Source organism: Haliotis rufescens, unplaced genomic scaffold, assembly GCF_023055435.1.
Source record: "Haliotis rufescens isolate VD_foot unplaced genomic scaffold, xgHalRufe1.0.p SCAF_1, whole genome shotgun sequence".
Lineage (NCBI taxonomy): Eukaryota > Metazoa > Mollusca > Gastropoda > Lepetellida > Haliotidae > Haliotis > Haliotis rufescens.
In genome coordinates, this window is record NW_025963779.1 from 13,611,011 (window position 1) to 13,637,787 (window position 26,777).

Here is a 26,777-nt window from a genome sequence, read left to right on the forward strand (position 1 = left end):
GCTGACACAAAACCTTTACTAACAAAAGGTAAGTACTCCTTTCTCACTCCTTTGTCAACAAACTCAGAACCAGACTTAGAACTTGATCTTAGATGGGATGAACTATCCTTTCCTGATTTGTAACCCTGCGAACTCATGCCTGAAAACACTGACTGCCTAAAACCAAATCTATGAGTTAGCAAATAATCATTGTGTAACTGATCCACTTTCTGCTTATAAAGATATGTACGAATGTTTGTTGACACACACTGCTCAAAATACTACAGCAAAACCAACTGCCTCAAACTATCAAAGTCCCCATTGATCTCTTTAGAAGTACACCACCTTTTAAACGTCTTCTTCTCCCTCGCAAACTCAACAGAAGTGGAACCATCCCTTTTCTCATCCTAAATTTTCGCCTCTATGGTTATGACCTATTCATAAGCCTTCAAAACTGCAACCTTAACAGGCTGATAATCAGAATTCAAATCAATACTCCTTTTTAACGCAGCGGCCATTATAAGTGAGAACTAGGCTCGATATACATGATCCCGTTCCGGATTCACAGTCTGCTAAAAATATGTCACACAGGCCATTGCTGCTACCTGGACTAGGATTCAACGAGCCATTTATAAGAAGGGATATAGCAATTTTTGTTCAAATTGTATGTTATAGTTGTAATGATCTACCACTTGGTAGTAGTCACATTGATTTAAGTTTATTCTAATAGTTTTCTATAAGACAGACACAGTATGTTAATAGCTGCTAACTGGAGTGACAATTACATGCACATGAGTATAAGCTGGTGTGAGGTGTTGTTGTGAGGTCGTAATGTAGTCTCCCTCTGCTCCCGGTTGCAAGAAGTGTGGTTGGTTTATGATCACGGGAGATCTGCGTGAGGTGCAGAGGGACTACATGCACAGAGGAGGCAAGATATGAGCAGTGCGCCAAAACATCGAAGAAAGCCTTCCAAAAGTTAGCTGAGGCTATAACTATGGCTAAGAGGCGGAAGCAGCCAAGAAAAAAGTTAAAGTCATCACGGCAGCGGACACTGTTCAGGCCCCAGCTTCTACCCCAGCAGCTCCTACTCCTACTCCTACTCCAGCAGAACAACCATCTCCTGCACTCTCAATGAGTATGATACAACAACTTTTCAAGCAATAGCAGGAGATGATGAAGGCCATGTTTATGACTCGGTTCTCACCCTCAAACTAAGAAATGGAGATGATTAAGAATAGATAGACAGTTCTGGCTAAGAAGAGTCCCCAGGTCAAGAGACGGCATGGGGGACAGCTATCTGTATGGCCGTATGGCCTACCCCCAGCCGACCATACCGACCAGCCAACCATCCACATTCACATTCAGCCAGCCAGCTGTCCAACCAACCGATCAGCTGTACTGGAGCCTACATCAGCTGTCTGACCAACCGTCCAGTCGCCCGGGTATAAGTTTCCAAGCTTTTTCCCTACTGTGATACATGGTCAGCTAAATCCTTGCTTAGGTCCCAGCAGGTTACCGCAAGACCCGACTCCCCAGCTAAGACACCGTACTCCAAGGCAACCCAGCCGACCATCAGGCCAACCGTTAAGACACCATATGGTCACAGCACGGACTGGTCTGCCGACAGAGATGAGGATTAACGTACAGGCTCCACATGGACTTTAATCACAACTGAATCCTGGACACCAGCAGATGATGAATCGCACTGGGAATATGTGGCGGGTATACGAATATCCCCCACACACCCACCCACCCACACTGGGAGCTACCCACAGTCACTCGGGAGGTGAAAGCGGAATGTTATGAAGAGACTTATCAGGCTGATGACTTACCCCAGCGGGATTATACAGAGGGATATACGTTTGTTGAACTCATCGAGGAGTTAAATCACCTCATGCCTGTACTCCAACCTCCTATGACAATATTTGCAGCCTAAGATGCCGGAATATGGGGGAGGTCATGCTCCTACATCATCTCAACACATCCACCAGACATTGCCTTGGCTGAGTTATGCAGGCAAGGTAAAAGACCTGATGTCTTAAAGTCTACTCAAGCTCAGACATGATGAATGACTACTCTTACCTCCATTGAAGAGGAAGTTGTATAGAACACACAATGCTCCACTTCCGGATCATCAAAGTTTGGACGAAGAATTTTATTAAGCTAGTACGCAACCCTAGTACTAATGTCAAGTTTCCTGCTTGACGGATTAAGGATCTGTCCTCGGTATCCAGATATTCAATGGACATTGGCACTTATATCAACTGGTTTGTTAGGACCCGACACCAGCAGCATCAGAGGATGAGTGAACCCTTGATTATCCTGTCTGTTAGGTGTAGGATGGATTAGGAGCACCTTGAGTATTAACTGCTGGAAGTAACGTCATCACCGGAAGTGACGTTAGCACCGGAAATAGCAGCACAAGATCCATCTAATCAGGAAATGACGTCTTTGGTAGAAATAGACCTTGAGAGACGTCATTATCCAATAAAAGGGAAGTAACAAACTGGAAGTGACTCCATCACCAGTATTAGTGTCACAAATCCAAATTTAACAAGAAATGATGTCATTGGGTAGAAATAGACAAGAAATAACTTCATTATTACTAACAAGATCAGCAAATATAACGGTAATTCTAGTGAAGGTATCATATATTTGACTGATTCTTGAGACATTCTGATTTTCAAGTCCTCAGGGGGAAATTCAGAGGAAATTATCTCAAGTTAGGATTAGAATCAGAAAAAAAGGTTTCCAGGGGAGATTACTGTCAATTACACAGGGAGTTACTAGAGGCAGATCCTACCGGGTGCCTCTGGTATATTCTGGCAAAGATAGAGGTAGAGGAATCGCAAGAATTATCAAACAGTAGTTATTGTTGTTAATAAGTCTAAGAATACTACCTCTATTACATTGGAAGTACTCCCCACGCACCTGCCCAATTCATCTACCTCTTGTAATTAGATGTGGGAAAGAAGTGAGGTTCCGGCCATTGCATACATCTTATATTGAGTGGTTACGATTCTATTCAGGAACAACTAATTGTGTTTGATTGACAGTGAAGAGGACATTTGTCATCCACCAGGGAGTACCCCTACGTAACAATTACAATGCTGATTGATTTGTGCATGTCAGCTGCAAATTCAGGCACATCTGTCTTACATATCACAAGTCACACCCCCAGTTCAAGTGTTATCGGGACACCGTCTCAGAACAAAATAGATGTCAAGACCATCGCCCGAGAGCCAAGCGTGACCAATGACTCCAATCCACTCCATTCCCAATCAATGTCAAGGTATTAGCTGAGAAACAGTTCATGTGACAATGTTCAAGCAGTCAACACACTCATTCCTGGACTGACTCATAGTTTTCTAGCGGATATTGTAAATCCAGTAACACACACCAAGATATGCCAGAATTTACTATCACCTCAAAACAATCCAGAGGTGGTAGATATGCTTTTACAGAAAGAACTCAACAAAGGGTTTCTGATAGAAACCATTTCAGCCCTCGCCATTTTCCTCCCTCATAGTCAACCCAATTGGCTTGGTGGAAGGGGAATGTTCCAGAAAGAAGCTGTTGATCCTGGACCTTTCATCACCATACAATGATGACCAACATCCTATTCTTAACTCACAATCAGCAAGGAAGACCATTTACTTACATATGTGAAAGTAGATGATGCTATTGAGATCATTAAAAGTATTGGACCCAGGGCGCACATGTGCGTATTCGACATCGCAAATTCCATTAAACTAACTCCCATTCACCCTTCTATGTGACATCTTCACAGAATTCAATGGGATGAATACTTCTATTACCACACAAGGTTAGTCTTTGGATCCCAAACTGTTTGACCAACTGTCTGAATAAATTTGCTGGAATGCAGAGCATGTGTACAATGTGACCCATATACTCCACCTGTTGATTGATGATTCTATTAGACTTTCTCACAATTGATGATTCTATTAATAACTCTGGAGCTGGCACAATGCAAAAAATGATGAACCTGTTCGCTGATCTAAATATTCCATTGTCCATGCACAAAACAGTTGGCCCAACTCAGTGCCTAGAGTAGTTGGGCATTTTGCTAGATTCAGAGAACATGGAAGCCCTTCTACCAAAAGACAAAGTGGTTAGAATTCTGCAGATAATGGAATGGATTGATGGCAAAGTAAAAAATCACCAAACAAAAGCTTCTCAGTGTTCAAATAATTCGTCCAGGATGCTCTTTTGTCAGTTACCTACTCAAACTAGCCCATTCTGTTCCTGAACTACATCATCATATCTCTCTGACCAAGGAATGTTGTGTTGACCCAAAGAACTTTCCTCAGCCAATGGAATTGTAAATTCTTTTTCTTGAAGGACAGGATACTGCTCTTCAACTTCTTTGCTGCCGCTGTTGGCTTTGGTGCCTACTTTCAAGGAAAATGGTGTGCAGACAGGTGGCCACAAGTGCTGTTCGACTTAGCAGGGGATGACATGTCAATAGTTTTATTGGATCTTTACCCCATTGTTATGGCATCATCATTGTGGGGTCACCTTTGGACTTCAAGGAGCATATGTTTTGTGCAATCAACAGTGTCAATAAGGTAGATCAAAGATTCCGGTTATCATGCTCTTCCTTCGGAAATAAGTGCTTACGGCAGCAACACACAAGTTTGTGTTCGGTGCTATACATATGCCAGGTAGAGACAATCTTACAGCAGATGCTTTGTCTCGTTTACAGATACAGAAGTTCCGTCAGCTAGCTCCAAAGGCTCAAGAACATCCTACTCCCTGCAAATTAAAGATCTAACGATGTCTCTGATTTAGACTGTTTAGATCGCCTCTGTTCACAAGTGATCTCCATGCACACAAGAACAGTGTACAACTGAGGGTTAAGAACCTTTCTGATATTCATGAGTATGTCAGGTGTGGCGTGGTTCCCTCACGTTCTACCTCAGCTCACAGAACAAATATTGTTAAAATTGACTGACATACTCTACAATCAGAGAATATCTTAGTGAGGTCAGATTTGCCTATCTACGTCATGGGGTAGACAATCCTTGGTGTTGCGGTACCCTGTTGCATTTAAAGACTATCATGAGGTCTGCAAAGAAGACACCCAGTGCCAAAAACAAAATATGCTTTCCAGTGACAATTATGGTGGTACAACACATAGTACTGATCATAACATGTTTTTGCCATACATGGACATCATGCTCAAAGCAGCCTTTTGTACTGCCTTTTTGCCTTTGTACGTTGTGGGGAGACTGTTTCCAAACTTCTTCCCTTTTTTAATGTACTGGAAGGGCATCGTTTACAGCTATCACTCGAGCAGCGTCATATTCCTGCAAGTGTATACTTAGCCTCGTTTTGAATTTTTAGTGGATCGTGAGAGAAGAGCATATAGGTGAGGCAGAATAAACTTTTTAAGCTTTTTCCCTGAACACAATTTGCAACAAGATGTTCCAATGATCCTGTGGCCATTTTAAACTGATAGCAACCTTTTCAAAATGTAAGAAAAACTTTTTAACATCACGCTCAGTGAAGGGCGGAACAAGTCTAATCTGCTTGTAAAGATCGCACAATCACCTGTTGAGGTACTGAGATCATTCTGCAATTCAAGCTGTTTCAGCTAATTTCCATATCAGCTTCCAATAGTTTAATCTGAAATTCTCTCTATTTCAGCTTCAAAGTCCTTAAGTTGAAATTCTCTCTCTTCTTTTTCTTTCTCAGCTTCCAATCTGAAGATAATTACACTACACTTGAGATACCCTCACCCCATACATGTTGATGGAGGAGATAATGTGTCCCACAACATGTTAATCACCTAAGTAACTAAAACCAGATTTGCAGTTGAAAAGCATCTTCTTGTAACCTTTGTGAACCGAAATTCTAAAAACGACAAACTTTCAAGCTATGACAAACTTATTATTTTAAAAATATTTCTTTATATTGATAGTAGTCTGTTAAGAGTCTGTCTGGTGAGCTACAGTGCAGTACTATTTTTCTGTTGAGTGTTGATATCATCGTTAATGTATTTTGCCCGTGATTCAAGTTTATATTGATCTTATAGGTATCATCTACAAAAGTCATACTCTATGTGCCTGAAGAGTATTCTGCATGGAGTGTCAAAATGAAATATGCATTTAGTGGAAACAAAAAGGGAACCGTAGTGAAGATGGAATATGACAAGGAATCAAAGTTGTGGTTTTCTGAGAAAATTCAATGTCCATTGGATACAACATTTTCTTATGCTTTTGATATTTTCAAAAGATTTGCTGTGATATACCCTTCACACTCTGACAAAGACTTTACCAGATGTCCACACTTGACTTCAGTTATAAGGACATTAAAGGGATCTTCATATGAAGAAGGTTGCACACATCACTTGCATCACATTGCCTCGGGGAGATCCTGTGTATCGATAGGAGGAAATTTGATTGAAGTTGACAACTTATGTAAACTTGCAAACTTAGATCTGGATAAAAAGAATGGCATATTCACAAGATTTACATCTCTGTTGGAAAAACCTTTGAAACAGTCAAAGGTATTAGCTATTCTTGCTTACTTGATAGGTAAGTGGGACATACATCATCAGACACTTATTACATGTTCGGTGTCTCCTTTAGAGGTACTTACCAGTTTTATGATATTCAGACCAGATGTATTGTCAAGACAACAGCTTAAGGTTTTGCAATGTTCTGCACCGAAAGTGGTTAAGGCTGCATTTCAAGAAACTGCTTGTGTCCTTCTTCTGATGAAGTACTGTTTACATTTGTTCCCCTGTTCGTATTTCATACGCCTACAGAAGGAGAACAAATTCACATTTTCTTCTCGGGACACTGATACAGATTTTAACTTGCACGAAGAACTATTTCACAAACTGGCATGTGTTGTTTCACAGGAGAATGCAGATTCCGAGTCCTCATTTCATCTGTTTGATTTGTTTATAGAATATACCAACGTTTTTCATATTCTGAAATTTCCGCTTGAAAAATACCCAAATCTGATAGAGAGGATCCAGAGGTTGATATCAAATTCAGTTAAGATTGAGCTCAAAGGAATCAAATCCAACCGTAACTGGAATAAACTGAGAGAAGTGTGTGAGGTGGTATCCAAACATCCAAGTCTTGTAGACATATATTCAGCAGATCTTACAGAAATTACATTTGGTATGATGAGGTCTTTGGGTGGCCACACACCACTACCTGGTGACACACTGAAGAAGATCCTAATGTCTAAAGCTCTCTTTGTACAGAGACATGAAAAAGAGACATTGATAACAATCGTCAGCAGATCCCAATGTGAACAATTGCATGGTTATTATCTGGAAATAGTTGAGAACTGGAATATCGCCCAATCAGTGATATCTGAAAGCATGTGTGTGTGGTTGGAAAACGTAATAAAACGTTTAAGTAAAAATACAAACTATGAAACACCGGTAGATTATTTGACAGACATGTATGTGAGACTTTGTGAGCTTTTAAGGGTGAAGAAAATCAGTCAAGATCAGAGTCTATCTAGCAAACTTAAAGAAAAGGTCTTCCAAACGGTGTCTGCAATGGATGTGGAACTTGTTTTAAAGAAGTGTCTTCAAAAGGGATTTAGGGTTGATGACCTCTTTTTTACTCATCTTGAGCAAATAACAGATGATCTAAACAGAGGACGCTATTTTGTGTTGAAACTTCATGAGCTACTGACCACATCATATTACACGTATCCTGGGTAAGTAATTCATAAATAATCTTTACACAGATGTGGTCAAAGCACAATTGGATATGAAATTATGGCTTGTGTCAAATAGACACCAGTGAAACTAGTTTCCATGTAGAAAAGTTGACTGTTGACAGATAAAGCATTGTAAAATTTGTACTATTATTAGTAAATTTGCAATATCTAACAATAGTTATCATGGTGTATAATTCTAAGAATACTACCTCTATTACATCATAGCCATACGTTCCTGTTTATCCTGAGAACCACACTACAAATTTTAATAACTTTTCAACAGATATCCTCTTCACTGCGAACGTATCTAATAGTTGTGAGGGGAACCCTATCGCTCGCAAGAGACGCCACTGCACATGCGCAAGGCGAGCAACACCTCACTTCTTTCAACCCATAACCTTCATTAACTAGATGCAGATATTTGGTGAGGTGGGAGGGATTAATTCCTGATGTAATAGAGGTAGTATTCTCAGAATTATACACAATGATAACTATTGTTAGATAATTCTTGTGAATACCTTACCTCTATTACATCATAGCCAGTATACACCAGAGGGACCGTAGGGATCTGGAATCTAGTATCCCTTACATAGTTGGCTTTTGTGAAGTGGGACTATATGAATTGTATACAAAAGGGACCAAAACGGAATATGTCTAATAGCCTAACTTCAAGGCTAGACATAGATGACATCATATCACTAATATTATATACATATATTGAGCCATCAATGTGATACTTAAACATATTATGACGTCACTTCTGGTTGTCATTTCTATGACCTTGTTTGTGTTTATATGTATCACATGACATCATATCACTTCTTATGATGTTATTTCCGCTGTGCCCTTTAGAACAGTGATATTTAACGTATATTGACGTTAGTCTGGACGTGAAGTCTCCCATGACGTCACTTCTGGTGGTAGTACATCATACATCCTAGATTATCATGTAGAAACCGTATATCACTTTGTATCCCTTCCATCTATGATTTCAGTGTTGCCACTTAACCTGCCTACTATCCGATAGCAAACTAAGTACAAAGGTCAACTTACCCTGAGTTCATGAGGCTTTCTGAAATCTTCCTGAGAGAAGAAGGGGTTGCAAGGCTACTTGGAGACTATCACCTGGGCTGCCACCAGGGTCTCAGTGTGTATAGTGCATCCAGATCGGTCTGTATGTCTCATGAGGTAAAGTTTGACAACGTGTTATGGGACTTCCACTGGCAGCTAGCTACAACTTGTTCAGTGGAGACTGTATTCCATGTGGCTAGACTTGTTGCAAGAGCTTTGATCTCGTGAGGTCTGCAGCTTCCCCAAGTTGGTGTGGAGACGTACCAGTTTGAAACTATCGACAATCGCCGATCTCAGCCACCTGCAAAAGTACCCTTGCTTATGTCCTTTTCTGACGAAGGTTTGCAAGAGATAAAAAGGCGTTTTCTCTGCTTTCTGTGGGGTTAAGTATCTGTAATGAGGTATCTCAAGCCTCTTATGGGACAAAGTAATCTGTCCGGATAGTCCACACTTTTACTTAAGGCTGGTATCGTATATTGCTTGGCTCTGAGTGGGTCGAAGGTCGATGACTGGTTTTGGGCAATAAAATCCGGAAGTGATCTGAATGACTCTGATTTCCATGTTTGGGTTTGAGTTACGGTGGACCTGTCAGATAGCGTGTAATTCTGATACACGAGCCCCAGTGGCCATGGCTAGGAGAAAAACAGTTTTCCTGGAAACTAATAGTAATGTCGTACTACTCATGGGCTCATAAGATGGATTCATCAATGCTGACAATACTATAGATTGATCCCATTTTGGAAATATACGTGGTGTTTTAATGTCTTCCAGTGCAAAGGATTTTCAGGCAATTCAGTACTGGGTGTGTACCTATAGATAATACTGATGTCAGGACGGATCTATAGCCTTCGATAATGCTTGTCGAAATTTCTTGTCGTTTCTGACGTATAGCAAGAATTCGACAACTATAGGTATCTTTATCTCCCCATCTAAAGAATTTCTCCTTCTCCACTCGACGAACTTGTCCCATCTTTATTGTATAGGGCAGACGATGTTGGTCTCCATGAGCTTGCCACTCTTTATGCGGCCGATTTAGAGTAACTGGCGGCTTGCAATTTATTCTAGATAACTTCCAAGCGTGAAGGTGGAGATTTGATGAGGCGGCCTATTTCGGTTGTCAGATTAAATCGTGACTTATCGGGAGTTTTCAGAGCTTTTTCCATTAGGAGGGGTAGTAACCTTGGAACCAAGCCCTGTTTGGCTTTGCTGGGGCTATAAGAATTATGATGCAGTCTGTCTCTTCTATTTTCTTCAGAACTCTGTCTAGAAGAGCCCATGGGGGAAATGCATAAGCAAACATTCCCTCCCAGTCCATTGAGAGAGCGTCTACCTGGAGAGCTAGAGTGTCTGGTACAGGGCTGACGTATACTGGTAGTTTGTTGTTGAGTAAGAGAGGTTATTTATGCCGCTTTCAGCAAAACTCCAGCAGTATCACGGCGAGGGGCACCAGAAATTGGCTTCACACATTGTACCCATGTCGGGAAACGAGCCCGGGTCTTCGGCATGACGAGTGAACGCTTGAACCACTAGGCTACCCAACCGCCCCCAGTTTGTTGTTGAGACATGTGGTGAGTTTGGAGTATCCTATAGGGAGGTTATCCACTTGAATATCTCAGGATGTAGTGACCATTCTGTGGGTATGATCTTGTTTTCCCGGGATAGGTAATCTGCTAGGATATTCAACTTGCCCAGTATGTGTCTTGCTTTGATCCTGCAACTCACTGAGTCTACCAAGGCAAAAAAACAAAAAACTCGTAGCCTCCTACAACAAAGGCTGATACTTTGTGCCCCTCTGGTGCTGTATGTAAGCAGCCATGCTTCTAGAGCTAGATATATGACATATATCATACATCCCTCTCATTTTTTCTAGGCAGTTGATGTGTAACCTTTCTTGGTGGACCATTTTCCCTGTACTGTAATATCATCCACATGGGCACCCCAATCCTCTCCTGACGTGTCTGTGTAGAGTTGATGTAGAGGGGAGGGGGGAATATGAGAGTCGAATACCGGGCATGACGTTCTGGCAAGTTAGCCACCAATGCAGTTCTGAGATTCTAACTGGTGGGGATTGAATTAGTGTTTCTAGCTCTAGGATTTTGGTGGTATTCATCCAGTTTTGCAGGGGTATTAGCTGCAGTCTGCCTCTGTAGGTCAGATCTTGGATGTTGTCAAAGTCCCTGATTTTTGGCCATGTCAACGTGCATCCTGATGTTAGGTTTCTTAACAAGGTCATAAAATTCTTCATCAATAGTAGGCTGTTGTGCGAAGGGAACATCATGTGTCTTGTAACCACTTTTATTAATAGCAGGCATACCAAGTCTGATATTATGCGCTGACAAAGCTTTCAAGGATGTTTCGATTTTCTTCATGATGTCATAAAAGTATGACGAACAGGAGTGGGTATGCAATTCTTCAAATTTACTGACAGGTTCTTCATACCCAGCACGTTCTAACAAGGGTTTGGTAGCCGGTTATCTTTGCTACCTAATTTTAACCCCGGCATCAGATTATAAAGTTCTGCAATGATGACTTTAATGGAATATTTGTTTGGTTTGTAATTATCCCCCGCAGTGGAGTCCCAATTGCATGAAGAAACAGTGTTAACAATGAAACCGGTCATCTGATCTGTGGCTAGCGGAGCGGGAATCAGCGTTCTATAACTGTATGATTGTGACGTAACATAAACTTCGCTTTCCCCGCCCGTATAACGGTACTGTGTATGGTATGGAGCACGCTTGGTAAATTTATCATGATGTGCACGAGTTTTGTTGTCAACTCATCTATCATAGTGGTTGGATGGGACTGGTGTGTATTTCTGTGCTCACTGCGATGCGATGTCCTGATTCACAATCTACCTTATGATGTGTGTGTTAGGGAGGGGATCTATGAGATTCTCAATGTCCTTTTTATCTCTCCTACTGTCCTCATAATAAGCTGACTCAGCTTGACTGCGTGAGTGTCTACTGTGTGAGGATGCCCCGTCATATTCAGCCTTAGATCTCTTGTGAATCTCGTGTTGTGCGACGGATTCTTTAGATGTGAGGTTTCATGAGACATTGAATGCATACGTTTGTCAATCATTACAGGCATGGAATTGGTTATCATTTCCGTGAACTCATTTATGTTAAAGGGAAACGTGGCATAGAGGGGAGATCGGTTGCTTCTTCCAAGCCTAGATTATCCACCTTACCAGATGCTTCCGAATGTATGTCACTGGTTACGTTAAAATACATTGGTTCCTTAACTATATTGGGAGAGTGGGATGAGCGACGAGATCACTCCTCAGAAGGAGAGACGGCGTCCCTGTGCGACCTGAACGGACCGGTGTCTAATTTGGGGATGAAGTCCTCAATCCCACAACCCTTTTTCTAACTAATTACTTACTAGAGACTTCTGCCTTCTTATACCCCCTTGTTCTCTGCTTGTAGAACTGCTCAAGGCTTGTCTTTATTTGAGCTTGTGATGATCTAGTGTGGCTTGTAAGTGTTGAACAGCAATCACGTGTACAGATGTATCTGGACACACAGGAAAGAAGTGAGGTGTTGCCCGCCTTGGGCATGCACAGTGGTGTCTCTTGAGAGGGATAGGGTTTCCCTCACAACTATTAGATATGTTGGCAGTGAAGAGGATGTCTGTTGAAAATTTATTAAAATTTGTAGTGTGGTTCTCAGCATAAACAGGAATATATAGCTATGATGTAATAGAGGTAGGGTATTCACAAGAATTATTTAGATTTTTATAAACCATCGGGGTTTAATGTAGCCACTAGTGAGGATTTTACACAACACTGTCCTGATATATAATCATGTATAAAAGGAAACATGTTTTACTGACTAATGCGGAAGCAATGTTATCCATAGTCTGTTTGTCTTTTGTCATATTTACTTCAGGCAGCAATTCAATATCTTTTGCTCTGGAAACATGTTTTGCTGGTAGCTACTGTATGTGGATCAAGATATTATTGTAATTATTTATTCATGTTTGCAGAATGAGGACAATTCAAATTGGAGTCGATACACTTGGACGGATAATGCCCGAAAACTCTGAGGATATGTTGAATGTCATCCTACAACATTGGAGACTGTGCAGTTGTGCTCTCAAGCACTCTACAAATCATCTGTTTAGAAACAATAAATCTTTAAAATGTATTTTGAAATGTAGAGAAAAATACCAGAGACAGTTCCAAGATCGTCACATAGAACTCCATGTTATCAGGAAGCTCAAAGAGTTGTGCAAAAAAGATGATTACATTGCACTTTCATTTCTTTCACATGTTGAACCTTGGGAGAAGCAAAACAGGATTGTTGGAAGCATGAAGCAATATCTAGGTGAAATAGAAGAAACTGATATTGAAGTGAAATGTGTGTTAGACGTTCTCCTTATAATGAGAGAGAATGCACCTCCTCTACAACAATTGATGAAAACAATGCAAGGGAAGGCAAAGGACTTCGACATTGGACTAGATATTACCATAAAATGCATTGTGGACAGGTCTTTCTTTGGGGAATTCAAAAGCATGTTGAAAATATGCAAAATGAACAGATATCTTTGGGAATCAAAAGTCTTTTTGAAAATGTATAGAAACTGTCTTACTGGTGACTCAAGTCTTCATGGCGACGGTTCATTGTTAATAACAGGCGTATGTGATCTGATGGAAAAGACAAAAGGGACATTCCAAACATACTGGGAAAGATTAACCAGTGACAGATACACACCAATCGCAGATATTCACATGATCTCCATTAAGGATCTTGAATGTGAAATACAAACTGCTGAGAAAGTAATGGACAAGTTTGTCCCTCAGTCTGTGAAGAATGCACTTCAATTAGCCTGTGACTACAGAATGTACATTCATAAGACTGCCATTTTGAAACGTGCCCTGAAGGTACTTGACCTTGATGCTACAAAGGATATCAAGTTTACCACAGCAGTATCAGCATTTAGTGCAATTGAAACGCACAAGGACACCATGCATTCACTTATTACTGCAAGTGAAACTTTCCAAGAAATAGACAAACTGATGGACCGGCACATTGTTGATGTTCTCAAAGAGTTTTCAGAATCAACACACCTCCTTAATTTCATTGAAGAAATAAAACATGAAGATCTCCGGAATCTAATTGATGCAGTTGAAGAACACTCTGAACAGTCAGTGCAGGAAGTAACAGTTTCATCTCTCATTGATGTACGGAGGTTCCTTAGACCATTAATTGAAGGTTCCTTAGAAGATTCAGTTCTGGCATTTTTACAGACTGTGCAAAAGTCAATTGAAGAAAATGAACTGACGAAATTAGACAGCAAACTGAAGGAGTGTAATACTAATCTGCATGGCTTACGTTCTCTCTACCACAATGTAGCCAACAGAGGTGAAGTGACCAAGGGTATTGTAAAAGCATTAATTAGTGATGATGAGGCAAGCTTTTCATTTAAAATACTGAGCAGTAGTAAGGTACATATTGTACTAAAGTACAGATCAGGCAAGGGAGAGAAACTATTGAATTCAAATGAACTGAATGATTACAGAAGCAGAGCTTTACTCTTAGTTAACACAGAATCGAAAGAACAAGACGTAAGTCTTCAATCTGAACTGAGTAAATTCACCGAGTTGGTTGATTGTGCTGTAGCAATAGCAGGATTGTATGAACAGTTAGTTTCAACTGGGCATCCCTGTTATCATGTTGGACATGCCATGTCTGAGCAGAAAAATCACCTTGCAGGTGAGGAACAACGACTCAGAAAAGCTTTATCTGAATGGAAAAAAGCTCTGGAAAAGGCAAGGGAGCAATGGTATTGGTTAAATCATTTCTATCCAGAGCAAGTTTCCCAAGTCAAAGGTTTCCTTGTGGATGGGTTGAACAAGGATGCAATTTCGTCATTGTTTCAAAGTGCTGGATGTACACCTGGCAATTTAGATACTGCACAAGAGTTGTATTCACAGCATAAACTAAGGATATCAGATTTGGATGAGTTCAACTTAAATGCTATTGGGGCCACATTAGATGACATTCTGGGAGATAACATTGTTAATGGTCAAGAGTTCCCAGAAGATGAAGAGTTTGATCCTTCTCAGGTACGTCCTTTGGAGAGGGTGCAAGAGGGGCAACTGTATGTCCTTAACTGGAACGAAAACAGTGCGTATGTCATCCCAACACTGATAACTCTGTACAGGAACACTACAGGGCTCATACCATGTCATCATCAAGTCCTCTTCTGTACTGAACATACAACATGGGAAAGTATACAGCTGTTGCTTAATAGGTCAGTTGGAGGCAAATACAAAGGATTTAAAAAGCAACTTTACTGTGTTGTTCATGCAGAGAAATTGAGAAATGAAGTGCAGTTTCAATTTGTATACAAACTAAAAGAACTTGGAGATAAGATACAATATCTGGCAGTCATATGTAGAGGAAACATCAACCACCCTCTTGTGAATCATTTTTCTGAGAATATCCATAAACTAAGACCTATGTTAAACATCGCACTCTCGAACAGCATTAAGCAATTGTGGCCTGATGTAGTTGTTGTTACATCTGATCTTCCAGGTCAAGGAAAGAGTGAACAGGTTCAGTGTGATGCTTTCAGAAAAGGGCTCGACATTGTGCCCCTAGATGTAAGTGGCAATATTACTGATGTAATATTCATGTTAAAGTTGAAGGAGATTTCACTGGAAAGGGACAGTCTTTTACATATCAATATAGGAATTGTGTCAAGTGCAGAAGAAATTGACATTTTCATCTTCAAACTTTGCATTCTCGGGTTCATGTCTTGTGGTGCTAGCATATTTCCCTGTACAACTGGACACGTGCGTATTGAGATAGCCAACACAATCAATCACACTTTGGAAAATGATTTGCCAACCAGTTTTTTTTTTGAAAAGAAAAACCTGCCTTGGCTAAATTTTACAAATCTTAGAGTTAGTCAGGAAGTTGGCAGTGCAGTTCAAGTTGTTTGTCACTATCTACAGAAGATGAAAGACAGTGCAGTAGATTCAACAGATATGTATTTTTCTGGTGAGAATATTGAAGAACCACTGCCTGAAGATTGGTGCAGAAACCTACTCAGAGAACATTTTTCTACAATTGGAGATCTGTCATTTTCGGTACTAAACATTTTGGTGAATGTACTTGCAGATCAGTTAAAGAAAATGTCCTGCAGTTTGTTTTTGAGAACATCAAGTTTGTATTCCATGGTTGGTGACAACACAGTTAAGAGTTCGCTCCTAGAGACTTTGATATCATCATCAACTGAGTTTGCTACTAGGTCAGTTGGGCCATGTAGGCAGGAACAGAAGCAGACTGTTGTATGGTCAAAAAGAGAAGGGGGTGTCCCCAGTGGCAGTAGTGACATGGCAACAGCTACAACAATGGCCGATAGAGTGCAGGGCATGATACAGTGGGAGGATAGTAATCACTTGATCATAGCTTTCCACTCTCAAAATATCCAAACATTTTCAGCCTTATATAGAGACTTGAAAAGAATTCCAGACCATGTCAAAACTCTCTTTGAGACACAGATGAATAAGGACCTACCTGATTTCTCAGTGCTGACTGATTCAGAATTGAAGGATAAGTTGAAACATATTGCTGGATCAACTGATGAACCACTGTCACAAGTACCCGAGTCTTATGCAATGACTCCAGACAACCTGCTAAAAATGATCCTAATTGTAATGAGGATCAAAGCACACATCCCTGTAATAATTATGGGAGAAACTGGATGTGGAAAGACCAGTTTACTTAGATACCTTGCAAGTGTATGTGGCATTCATTTCATTGCCAAGAACATGCATGCAGGCATAGAGGAAGAAGATGTGACTGAGTGTGTATTAGATGCAATGAAGTTGTGCAAAGAAAAGTTGGAAAAACATGTGTGGCTCTTTTTTGACGAAATAAACACCTGTGATCATTTAGGAATTTTGAATGAGCTTCTTTGTCACCACAAATTCAAGGGACAGAAGCTCCCACCAAACCTTTCAATAATGGCAGCTTGCAACCCTTACAAGATACGAAAAGAATGTAACATTTTAACAGCAGGACTTGTCACTAAAGTGAAAAGTGATGACCAGTCCAAGCTAGTCTACCGTGTTCACCCTTTGCCAGAAAGAATGGTAGACTATGTGTGGGATTATGGCAGCTTGACAGAATCAGATGAAAAGGCATATATTAGCAGTATGGTTGCCAAAACATTGGATGCTTTGCCATGTGAGTTACTTGTAGATCTGTTGGTAATGTCACAGAAATTCATTAGGCGTGTTGAAAATCATCCCTACTGTGTAAGTTTGAGAGATGTAAATAGATGTAGGCTCTTGGTGTCCTGGTTTAGAGATGATATGCTAGCAGAAATCTCTGATAGTGGTGACAACACAGATGAGAGGGAAACAGAGGCTATGATAATGGCTTTGGCACACTCGTATCATTCAAGACTGAATGAAAGCAAAAATAGGGAAGAGTATAGACAAAGTGTAGTTGGCCTTTTACGAGACCATGGTTTACATGTTGATGAGGAATTTGTCTTGAAAACAATAGCAAAAAATCAGAAGGCAGTCCTTGACCAGATGGAACTTCCTGATGGCATAGCCAGAAACACAGCACTCCAGGAGAATGTGTTTGTCATACTGGTGTGCATCCTGAAACATATACCAATATTCGTTGTTGGTAAGCCTGGGTGCAGTAAGTCATTATCACTACAGCTACTTAAGGGCAATCTTCGAGGGAAAGATTCCAAAAATGACTACTTCCGAAAGCTACCTCAGCTGTATTATGTGTCTTATCAAGGTTCAGGGTCTTCTACATCAGATGGAATCATAAAGGTTTTTGAAAAAGCACAGAAATACCGTGAACATAACAAAGAAGAAGATGTATTACCTGTTGTAATACTTGATGAGATAGGTCTTGCAGAAGTATCTGCATATAACCCACTGAAAGTCCTGCATAGCTTGTTGGAGCCAGAGAGGAAAGAGTTCCCTGATGTTGCAGTAGTTGGAATATCAAACTGGGCTTTAGATGCAGCCAAAATGAACCGTGCAGTATATCTCTCACGGCCAGACATGGATGTTAAGGAGTTGCATTCCACAGCAGTGTCTATTGCTGAATTTAGCAGTGAAGCAAACAAATCAAAATCTATAGACAGTACCATATCTTCAGATCTGTCAAGAGAAGATGACAGTGTTTTGGAAGCTCTTGCATATGCCTATTTTGAATATGTTAAAAATCAAAACATTAAGAATTTTCATGGTTTGAGAGACTTCTACTCCCTGGTTAAATTTATTTCCCGGGAAGCTAATTCTCAGTCAGCTGGCCCAAGGAATAAGTTTCAAGTTGTTTTGAAAGGACTTCTGCGTAACTTCAGTGGTTTGGAATCAGAAATCAAATTTGTGATTCATACATTCAACAAACACTTAAAACAAATGACAAAACGACAACCCCAAGATCTAACAGATGAATGTTTTCCATCATTATTGAAGCTGATTGATGACAACATCAAGGATACATCAGCTAGACATTTGATGCTAATATCAAGGGGGGATTCATCTCTAGGCATTGTTGAAGATCTTCTGCGATCAAACAAGCGACAATATATCACTATCTTGGGCAGTTGTTTTGATGAAGATCAGACAGACCACTACAGCTACAGAATCCTCAGTAAAATCATCTTATGTATGGAACAAGGAATCACACTTATTTTGAAAGATCTGGAGAACATCTATGGAAGTCTGTATGATATGCTCAATCAGAACTACACAACAGTCGGGAGCAAAAAGAACTGCAGAATAGCACTTGGTGCATACAGCAACCCATTGTGTCAAGTGGATGATAGCTTTAGGTGCATTGTTCTGGTGGAAGAACAGAAAGTAGACTTGTCGGATCCTCCATTCCTAAATCGCTTTGAAAAACAAAGACTCATTATAAATGATGTGCTTGTTCCTGAGACAAAGCAGATCGTTGAACAATTGCAATCATGGATTAAAGACATTTCTAAAGTATCAGATTTTGAATCCATGAGTCCAACAGAGCTCCTTCCAATATTTAGTTCAGATCTGATCCCATCATTGGTACACAGTGAATACAAGACTGAACTTGATGACAGGGAAGATTTTCAAAACGTATGTTTGCAGAAGATTATCAAACTCTGTACTCCTGAAGGCATAATTCGTGCTGAAAAGTCTGCCTTGATAACAAAAGAAAAGAGTCTTGTAGAATCAATAAGAGAACAATACTTTTCATTGCCAATACATGATGGTTTGGAGATATATTTGCAACACATGTTAGAGTGTTGTAGCCATGGAATATCTGCAATGGTATTTACACACAGCAACATATATGTTGACCTTCCAGCCATTACCCAAAGCATTACCAAGCATGCCCAGCATGAAAAGCTGGGGTCATTCAAATCTGAAAAGCAGCTGTCAAGTAGCATACAACAGTTTTGGTCTGACACTCATGACTGGCTGTTTATACAAGTGTCACACACCGATCAACAACATTTCTTTCTGTTAAAATCCATCCTGGAATTGGAACAGAAACGATATTTATCAACAACAACTTCTGCAGCATATGTTAAACATGTTGTTGTCATCATCCATGTAGACAGGACTACACAAGGCAGCCAAATAGGCCTCATGAACTTTTTAAATGGGTGGGACATGGCAAATGTTGATTGTCTGGAACCTCATATTTTTCCACTGAAAGACTTACTTGAAGGAACCCTGGCAGACATGGCTCAAAGACTACTGAAAAAGAGGGGGATCACTTTTCAAAATCTGTTTGAAGCTTTTGCCTGCATTCGATACACTGAAAAGTCACGTTCAATAGACAGTATTAAATCAATGATCAATCTTGATAGAGTTGTTGATGTCTTACTTGAACGAATTGAGGAATGGATCAAAGAAACAGAGTCCATCAGAGAAGATAGGAACTGGCAACTAGAAACTGCATGCAATGTTGTCAAATTGAAAAACTATATGACATTTCAAACTGCACTTTTGGAAGAAATAAAATCAACACTGCTGCATCCACTAGCTGCTTTAGTGTTTACCATTGAAAGATTCCATGGGTGGGATTGTCTATGTACAGAAGCACATGATACAATGACACAGGAAAAAATGGCGCTGTGGAGTCGTCTTGTCCTGAATACATGTGTTGTTGACATATCAGGTGTTGCAGAACCAAAGGGTCCAGAATGTCTCCCATGTAAAATGTCAAACTTTTCCACAAAATTCCCTTTCAGCATGTACTTCATTCATGCTATTGAAAATCTAGAAAGTATATTCTTGGATATATGGCGGGCCAGACAAACTGAGGAAAATGACAGTATGGACAAGACTGCCAGAGAATTACTGACTGAATCATTCAGAAGACATGTAAATACTGTTGCCACAGATATGTTTGAATACAGCTATGGAGAAGAACAGTTTGGTGACTACTTTCATGATTTCTGTCTGTGGTTTACAGCAAAACTGCCACTGAGTATGTCAGAAAATCAAATGATTGAAGTGACTGGTCATGCAATTAGGAGTCGTACCTGTCTTGATAGAGACTCATTTGACATGTTTGTGACTAAACTGCATGTAACAGCATGGATGTTCAAGTATCAGTTGCAATCTGAACTAGTACTTGTGGATACCTGTCTCTCACAGCTCAACATATCTCTTGATGACATACTGAAACATACATATCAGTTGAGAAAAAAGGTTAAGAAAATTGAGCAAATCAAATCAAATGTGTATCATGAAGGAGAAGGTGACAGTGCATTGGATGTCACAGATCACGATCATGCAAAATATGAACGGACAGTGTTGGATGAGGAAGACATTAACAAAAAAGAGAATGTAAAAGGAGACCATCATGACAGAACAGAACTAACGCCTACATACAGTGAAGACACAACATGTACTGAAGTTACAGATCACGATCATGTTGGAAGTGAAAGAACAGTGTTAGATGAGGACGACATTAACAGAAATGAAGACTTAAAAGGAGATCATCATGACAGAGCAGAACTAACGCCTACATACAGCAAGGACACAACATGTACTGAAGAAAGATGTGTAGACCAAATAGAATTGCGCATATGTGATGACGATGATGGTGGTGATGATGATGGTGACAATGATGCTTGTGGTCGACTTGATCATGATGGAGAGGACGAGAAACGTGATGAAACACAGAATTGGGAAGAAGCTACAACTGCAAGTTGCCAACAAGTCATATGTGTCCATGAAAAGATTGAAGATAACGACACATGTGTAGAGAAATCTAATGGTGAGGATCTGAAGATCCTGCAAACAGATCCAGAAGTAATTCAACCTGTTGCGGAACAATCTGATATGTCTGATGGTGGTATCGATAAGAGATTTGAAACTGTTAAAATTAGTGGAAGCGATGAACCAGATGATAGGTCATTGAGAAACTCAGGTGAAAGCTTAGAACATGTCACTGATTCAGATCCAGACGAAACTGCTGCAGCACACCTTGTGGATCTGGCATGCCAATATCTTATACCATCACAGGAACTAAGGAAGGTGCAAAGTGTTAAAACATGGCAGAGTTTGGTCAATTTAGTTCTTTCACTTACTTCAGATGTCAGTGTTGAGCCTATGGTATTACAAACACTTCGAGTATGCAGTGATATGGCCTCTCTCATCATTCTGCCTCATGGAGTAAGTGAAACACATTTCTGGGATGTAGGCAGTAAACTTTCAACTGACACCTTAGATTCTGAACATTCTGAGCTTGTACTCCAAGACTTAATCAGAAAGGTTAGTTGTGATGTACCTTCAAAAGATTTGAAACATTTTCTTTCATCATATGCAAGTTGCTGTCTCATGGCTAACGCAGAAACAGATTTTGTTGCAAGATTGTCTGGCATTTATTATGATTGTGGGGAGGAAGGAAGTGATGTTGCCTTCCTGGGTTCGGTTCTCCACCACTCAATCTACTTGCAATTTGATCATAATCCAGAAGAAATGATGACAGATAGCCTATTAGAGAATGAGTTTTTCAAAGTACTCGACGAATGGTTGAAAAGAAGTCAAGTGCAAGTTGATGATTCTCCACTAGCCTGTATTATTGCTGATCTCTTACAAAACCACATATTTGGAAACGTAAGTGAACAACTACAAAAAGGACAATCTGAGTTTCTTGACAAACTTCTCGAGCTAAAGAGACAATACATTGGTTCCCTGCAAGTGACATTTAAGTTGCTGGTTCTTGTAGCATATCTAAAATCAGCACTGCAAAGCCTAGTTAATTTAATTGAAACAAACAGCCTTAAAGATAACACTTGGCAAAAAATAAATCAACTTTTTGAAGGTGGAATGCTTCATACAACAAGCAGAATGCAAGGAATGCAAACATATTTCCTCAAATGCCTGACGAAGGGAGGAGGTTTCAAAGCATGCATGAACATGAAAATAAATTGGTCCAATTTCATAGAATACATGACAACTATTAAGCCTGCTTCAGACAAGACAATGACATTTCTAGAACAAAATCCAATGGTAATGTCTTGCACAAGTGTGTTCCTTGAAATACAAAAGGCAGCAAATTGCCTAACTGAGGGTGATGTGAATCCATTACAAACTCTGCTGCAGGAGAAAAGTGCGGATGTAACTTACAGCCTTTTTGCATACACCCTGAAACAATTTTATCTTGCTTCCATTGGGAGAACTCAAAACAGATCAGAAGAAGACGCATCAAGTAAGCTTATAGAAGAGGCAAAAAATCAGCACATGCCTGATCATCAGATGAGGCTCTTTTCAAGGCTTTGTCAGCAAGAAGCATTTGGAGTTTTCTTTCTCCAGGTTCCATCTACTGTTACTGATTACCATATGGTATCTCCAATCATAGACATATTATCTACAGTAATTTCTGCTGTACCCAGTTTGGACTCCAAAGCAAGTCTGCATGTTTTCTTGGAGTGCATATGCAACCCATGCGGGGATGTCAGGAGGTCTATCCCAGGATGTTCAGATGAAACTGATGCAGTCAGTACACACAGTGATTGTGATATCATGCATGGGAGGTCATCTATACACTTCTTAGATTGCGAGTGTGGTTACAGAAACGTGTTCAGTGTGGACAGCAACTGTCCAAACTGCTCAAGGGAACTTGATCAAGTTGAAGTCATGGCTGACCCACTTGTTACAAAAGTATCAGATGATTATTATGCTTGCAAGAAACTGACGTGCTGGCAGACAGTTCGTGGCATGCCACAGGTCGTGTTCAGGGTACTCCAGTTCATATATTTCAGCTGCTTAACTGGTGCATTAGCCTTGCGATATGCAAATGATGAAGACTTACGTACGCTTCTATGCCTGGACAAGGATTCAGATGTGACAAATCACTTTAATGACAGACTGTTATGCCACTGGGAATGCCTCAAAACCCTTTTAAGCATGGGAGATGAACAGCTCAATCGATTTATGCATATTGTTTTAAGGCAATCTCGTGTGTTCTTGACAGATGTAAAGTGGCATGTTGGCACAAAAGAGGAAAGACATGAGTTTGAAATGTATTTTTCTGAAACTATTTCTCCCCTTGTGCAAAGACGATATGAAATTATCAAGGAAGATGTTGAAAAGTTCAAACATATATATGACATGGAAGATTGGTGTCTGCAAGATTCAGTTTGTGAGGTTTTTGAGGAAGGAAAAAGATATGAATCATTACCACACTTGTGGAGGGAAGTCACTCGACCAAATCCTGAAAATTTGAAAATGCAATTTATTTTGACAAGTTCAAATAAAATGTTTCCTTTGCTCTCACTAATTCTGTATAATGAGCAAGAATTAAACCTCACAAAGCATATTTGGAATGTTATACAATGGCATATTTGTACAGTGAAACACATCAGTTACAGATACAAGAAAAGAGAGTGCAGCAAGAAAACACTTGCAGACTTTAGACATTCTCTTAATGGAAGTGAACACACTGGTGAAGAAGTAAAACAAACCTTAGATGACTTTTTGCAGTCATGGATAGAGATCGCAAAGATGAAGTCTCTCTTAGACATGTATGATGATGATCTGGGGCAGTTAGATATTATCCATCCAAATACTGAACTGGAAAAGTGCATTGTTGTGAATGAAGAATCTCAAATATACAAAGTTTTAGAAGTTCTCTTAAGAATGCAAAATCGAATCTTAGATGAGGCAATGACTGTAACAGTTCTGCAAGATGTGTTGTCAAGTAGTTTTCTTATGAGATCAAGTACGTGTGCTACAGTGCCAATAGTAAAAGTAGAAGATATTAAAGAGCAACACATTATGAAAGGTCCTGAATTTGATGAGCTGTTGAAATTCTCACAGTGCAACACTAAATGTGGACATGGAAGAGAAGTGACATATGACTTTTTTCAGATAGAGAAGGAGGTAGCGATCCAGTGTCTTTTAAACAAAGCATACATTACTATTGGAGAAAGTTTCCCAACTATTTCGTTCTCTGGTGAAATCCAACACACAACAGCTTCCCTTCTTCAGGAGATTGAACAACTCCTAGAACAAGAACCATTGAGTCCAGAGATGGAACACTTGGTGGACAAAATGGACCCAGCTGACCGTAAAGTACTTATGAACTACTTAGAGATGACTTTCTGCCTGATAAAGAGAACACCAGTATCTCCAAAAGACAGGAAACGTTTCCTCACTGATTTCCTTGATTCGTGGCAGTATCTGTTTCCATACAGGGTCGAGACTATTCATGGTTTTTGCTCAAATATAAATCTCTACAATATTGTTGCACTGTATGAAGCTGTGGAAAAACACATGGCCTCTGATGTTGTGGACTCATTGGAAGACAAATTCAGAAAAGAGATTCCAAGAGAAGCACTGGCCGCAGTCAGTCAAGTTGTAATTTTTGGTAATCCTTCCTTCCTTCAAAATTTGGTGATAGCTCTTTCAAAGTATGCTTACAGATACTTGCAGACACAAGATGCAGATCCAGAGCAACAACTTTCTGATCAGCTTAAAAACCCTTCTTTGTGGCCTAAAGGTTTAATAGAAAGACTCTATGCAGTTGAAAATGACGAGGAGAAGGAGGTTGGCCTTTTACCACCAAGCATATGTGCTGAACATATCTTCCATGTCGTCATGTACTACAGGCAGGAAATTAAGGTAGGTTTTGTAACTGACCTGTTTTTCAATATATGTCAAGGGGGCATGGGTGGCCCAGTCGTCTAAGGCCCCGTGATTCGCTGTGCAGAGTTGCGTCCCTTGGGCACGCCAGAAACCTATGATTGTGGGTTCGAATCCCGGTTCGCCCCGATTTTTCTAGGTTTGTCAGAATCATACCTGTGCTTGTGGGTTTCACCGAAGTGGTAAACATCTGAGACCTGCATCACTTCGGGCTTACCTCATCCACATGAAGCTGACACGCTGCGATATAACTGGAATACTGTTAAGTGCGACGTTAAACCCAAATCACTCACTCACTCAATATATGTCACTTTTTTACACCTAGAGGGATGTATTACGTAAATTCACTTAGTACGTGTGTCTGTGTTTACACTGACAGCCATACAACAACTAGCTGTAACACGGAATACAATAGTTCATCAAAAGGAGAGGTGACTTAAGCGCATGTATGTGTCTTTCGAACAGCCTCAGTAAGTCACTGTAACGTTGTGTTGTAAATACATTTACATCAAATACAGGATGTCAAAATGCCCGACACGATAAACATGATAGGAGAGATTTCTGAAGTTGTTCATGAACCTGTGGCGATTACAAGTGTTAGGCATCATTGATCAATTTGCCAATCATTGAAAAGAGATACTGAGGTAAATGTATAAATTGCTGTAGACTTGTCAGTCTAAACGCTGAACAAGTCCACAGTTTTGATGTGCATTTCCTAGATTTGTTCACTACGATTGGTCGTAGCTGGGATATTCAAGAACTCTGATTTATCCCAAAAGATGATGAAACGCTAAGTTCAAGATTAAAGGGTCAAAAGGATCAGAAACAACACTTCTGTATTTATTGGTGCAAGGGATTTCCCAGGCATTTGACCGGGAATGTGAAAGCAGTGCATCAGTTTCTACATCGTTTCAAGAATACAGTATCATGAAAAATGTTTGAACGTCAAAATGCCTTGTTCATACACTTATGAACATCAACGTGATATTTGTATATTTGGAACATATTGCTTTTATGTGTCCATAATAAATTCAATGATATAATTTTTCATTCAAAGTGATTGTTATCAAAGGCCAAATCCTTATCATGTCATATTACAGAAAGAGGAAAGAAAGGCAGTATGTGGTGATGTTCGGCACAAGCAGAAGCAGACAAAGGCTGTCAAATCAAAGAAATGGAAACACTAAACAGTGAAGTGTAAGTATTTCACTTTTCCTCATCACCTTTAAAAATCCCCTGTTCAGTCTGGTGTTAAGCATTCCCCTGTAATAGATACTGCTTAAAGTGTTTGCTCAAATTTGAGCTTCACCTCTGCAGCTGGCACAATTGTTTTTCTCAAACACACGCTTGTGACAGATACCTCATATGTACCACAGGGATTATTTTCTGACATGATTCGGTGACCTTGAAGACCAAGGTGACTGAGTATGTTCTAGGCCTAAAAAAAACTTGTGTACACTATAAATTGAGTATTTATGAATTGAAATTGATGAAACTTAGTATGCATCTCTCAGGTGTGGTCTCTGTCGCATTAACTTTGAATGACCTACTTATAAGGTCAAGGTCAAATTATGAAACATGGTTAAAATATAATGAAGATTAAACAATCACAGGTTTTTGCAATCAGGATAAATTCTAAGTAACTAACTCAACGGCTAACATCAACATGATTTTGTAAATTGTCAAGATCAATTTGAAGCTTATTAACTCATGAAGTACTGTTAGTATGGTATGGAGACTTCATATTTATAACATAACCATAGTTTGCAACAAATAATGTTCTTGTCTCAAAAAGCTTGTATTTACACAATATCTTGATCAGTTAACTTTCTGTTTCAAAAATTGAATTGCATTTGGCATGTGTTTTTCCCATACCATATGT

The 26,777-nt window shown here is 39.9% G+C and overlaps 1 protein-coding gene across 1 annotated transcript in view; it reads left to right on the forward strand.

Moving 5' to 3' along the window:
• LOC124148338 overlaps positions 1 to 26,777 on the forward strand; it is a 109,741-nt gene that overhangs the window by 72,933 nt on the left and 10,031 nt on the right. Inside the window, exons 8-10 of the mRNA XM_048386731.1 lie at positions 6,038 to 7,689; positions 12,751 to 24,874; positions 25,996 to 26,092. Of these exons, the coding sequence (XP_048242688.1) occupies positions 6,038 to 7,689; positions 12,751 to 24,874; positions 25,996 to 26,082 (13,863 nt within the window). The 3' untranslated portion in view covers positions 26,083 to 26,092. The remainder of the gene's footprint in view (positions 1 to 6,037; positions 7,690 to 12,750; positions 24,875 to 25,995; positions 26,093 to 26,777) is intronic.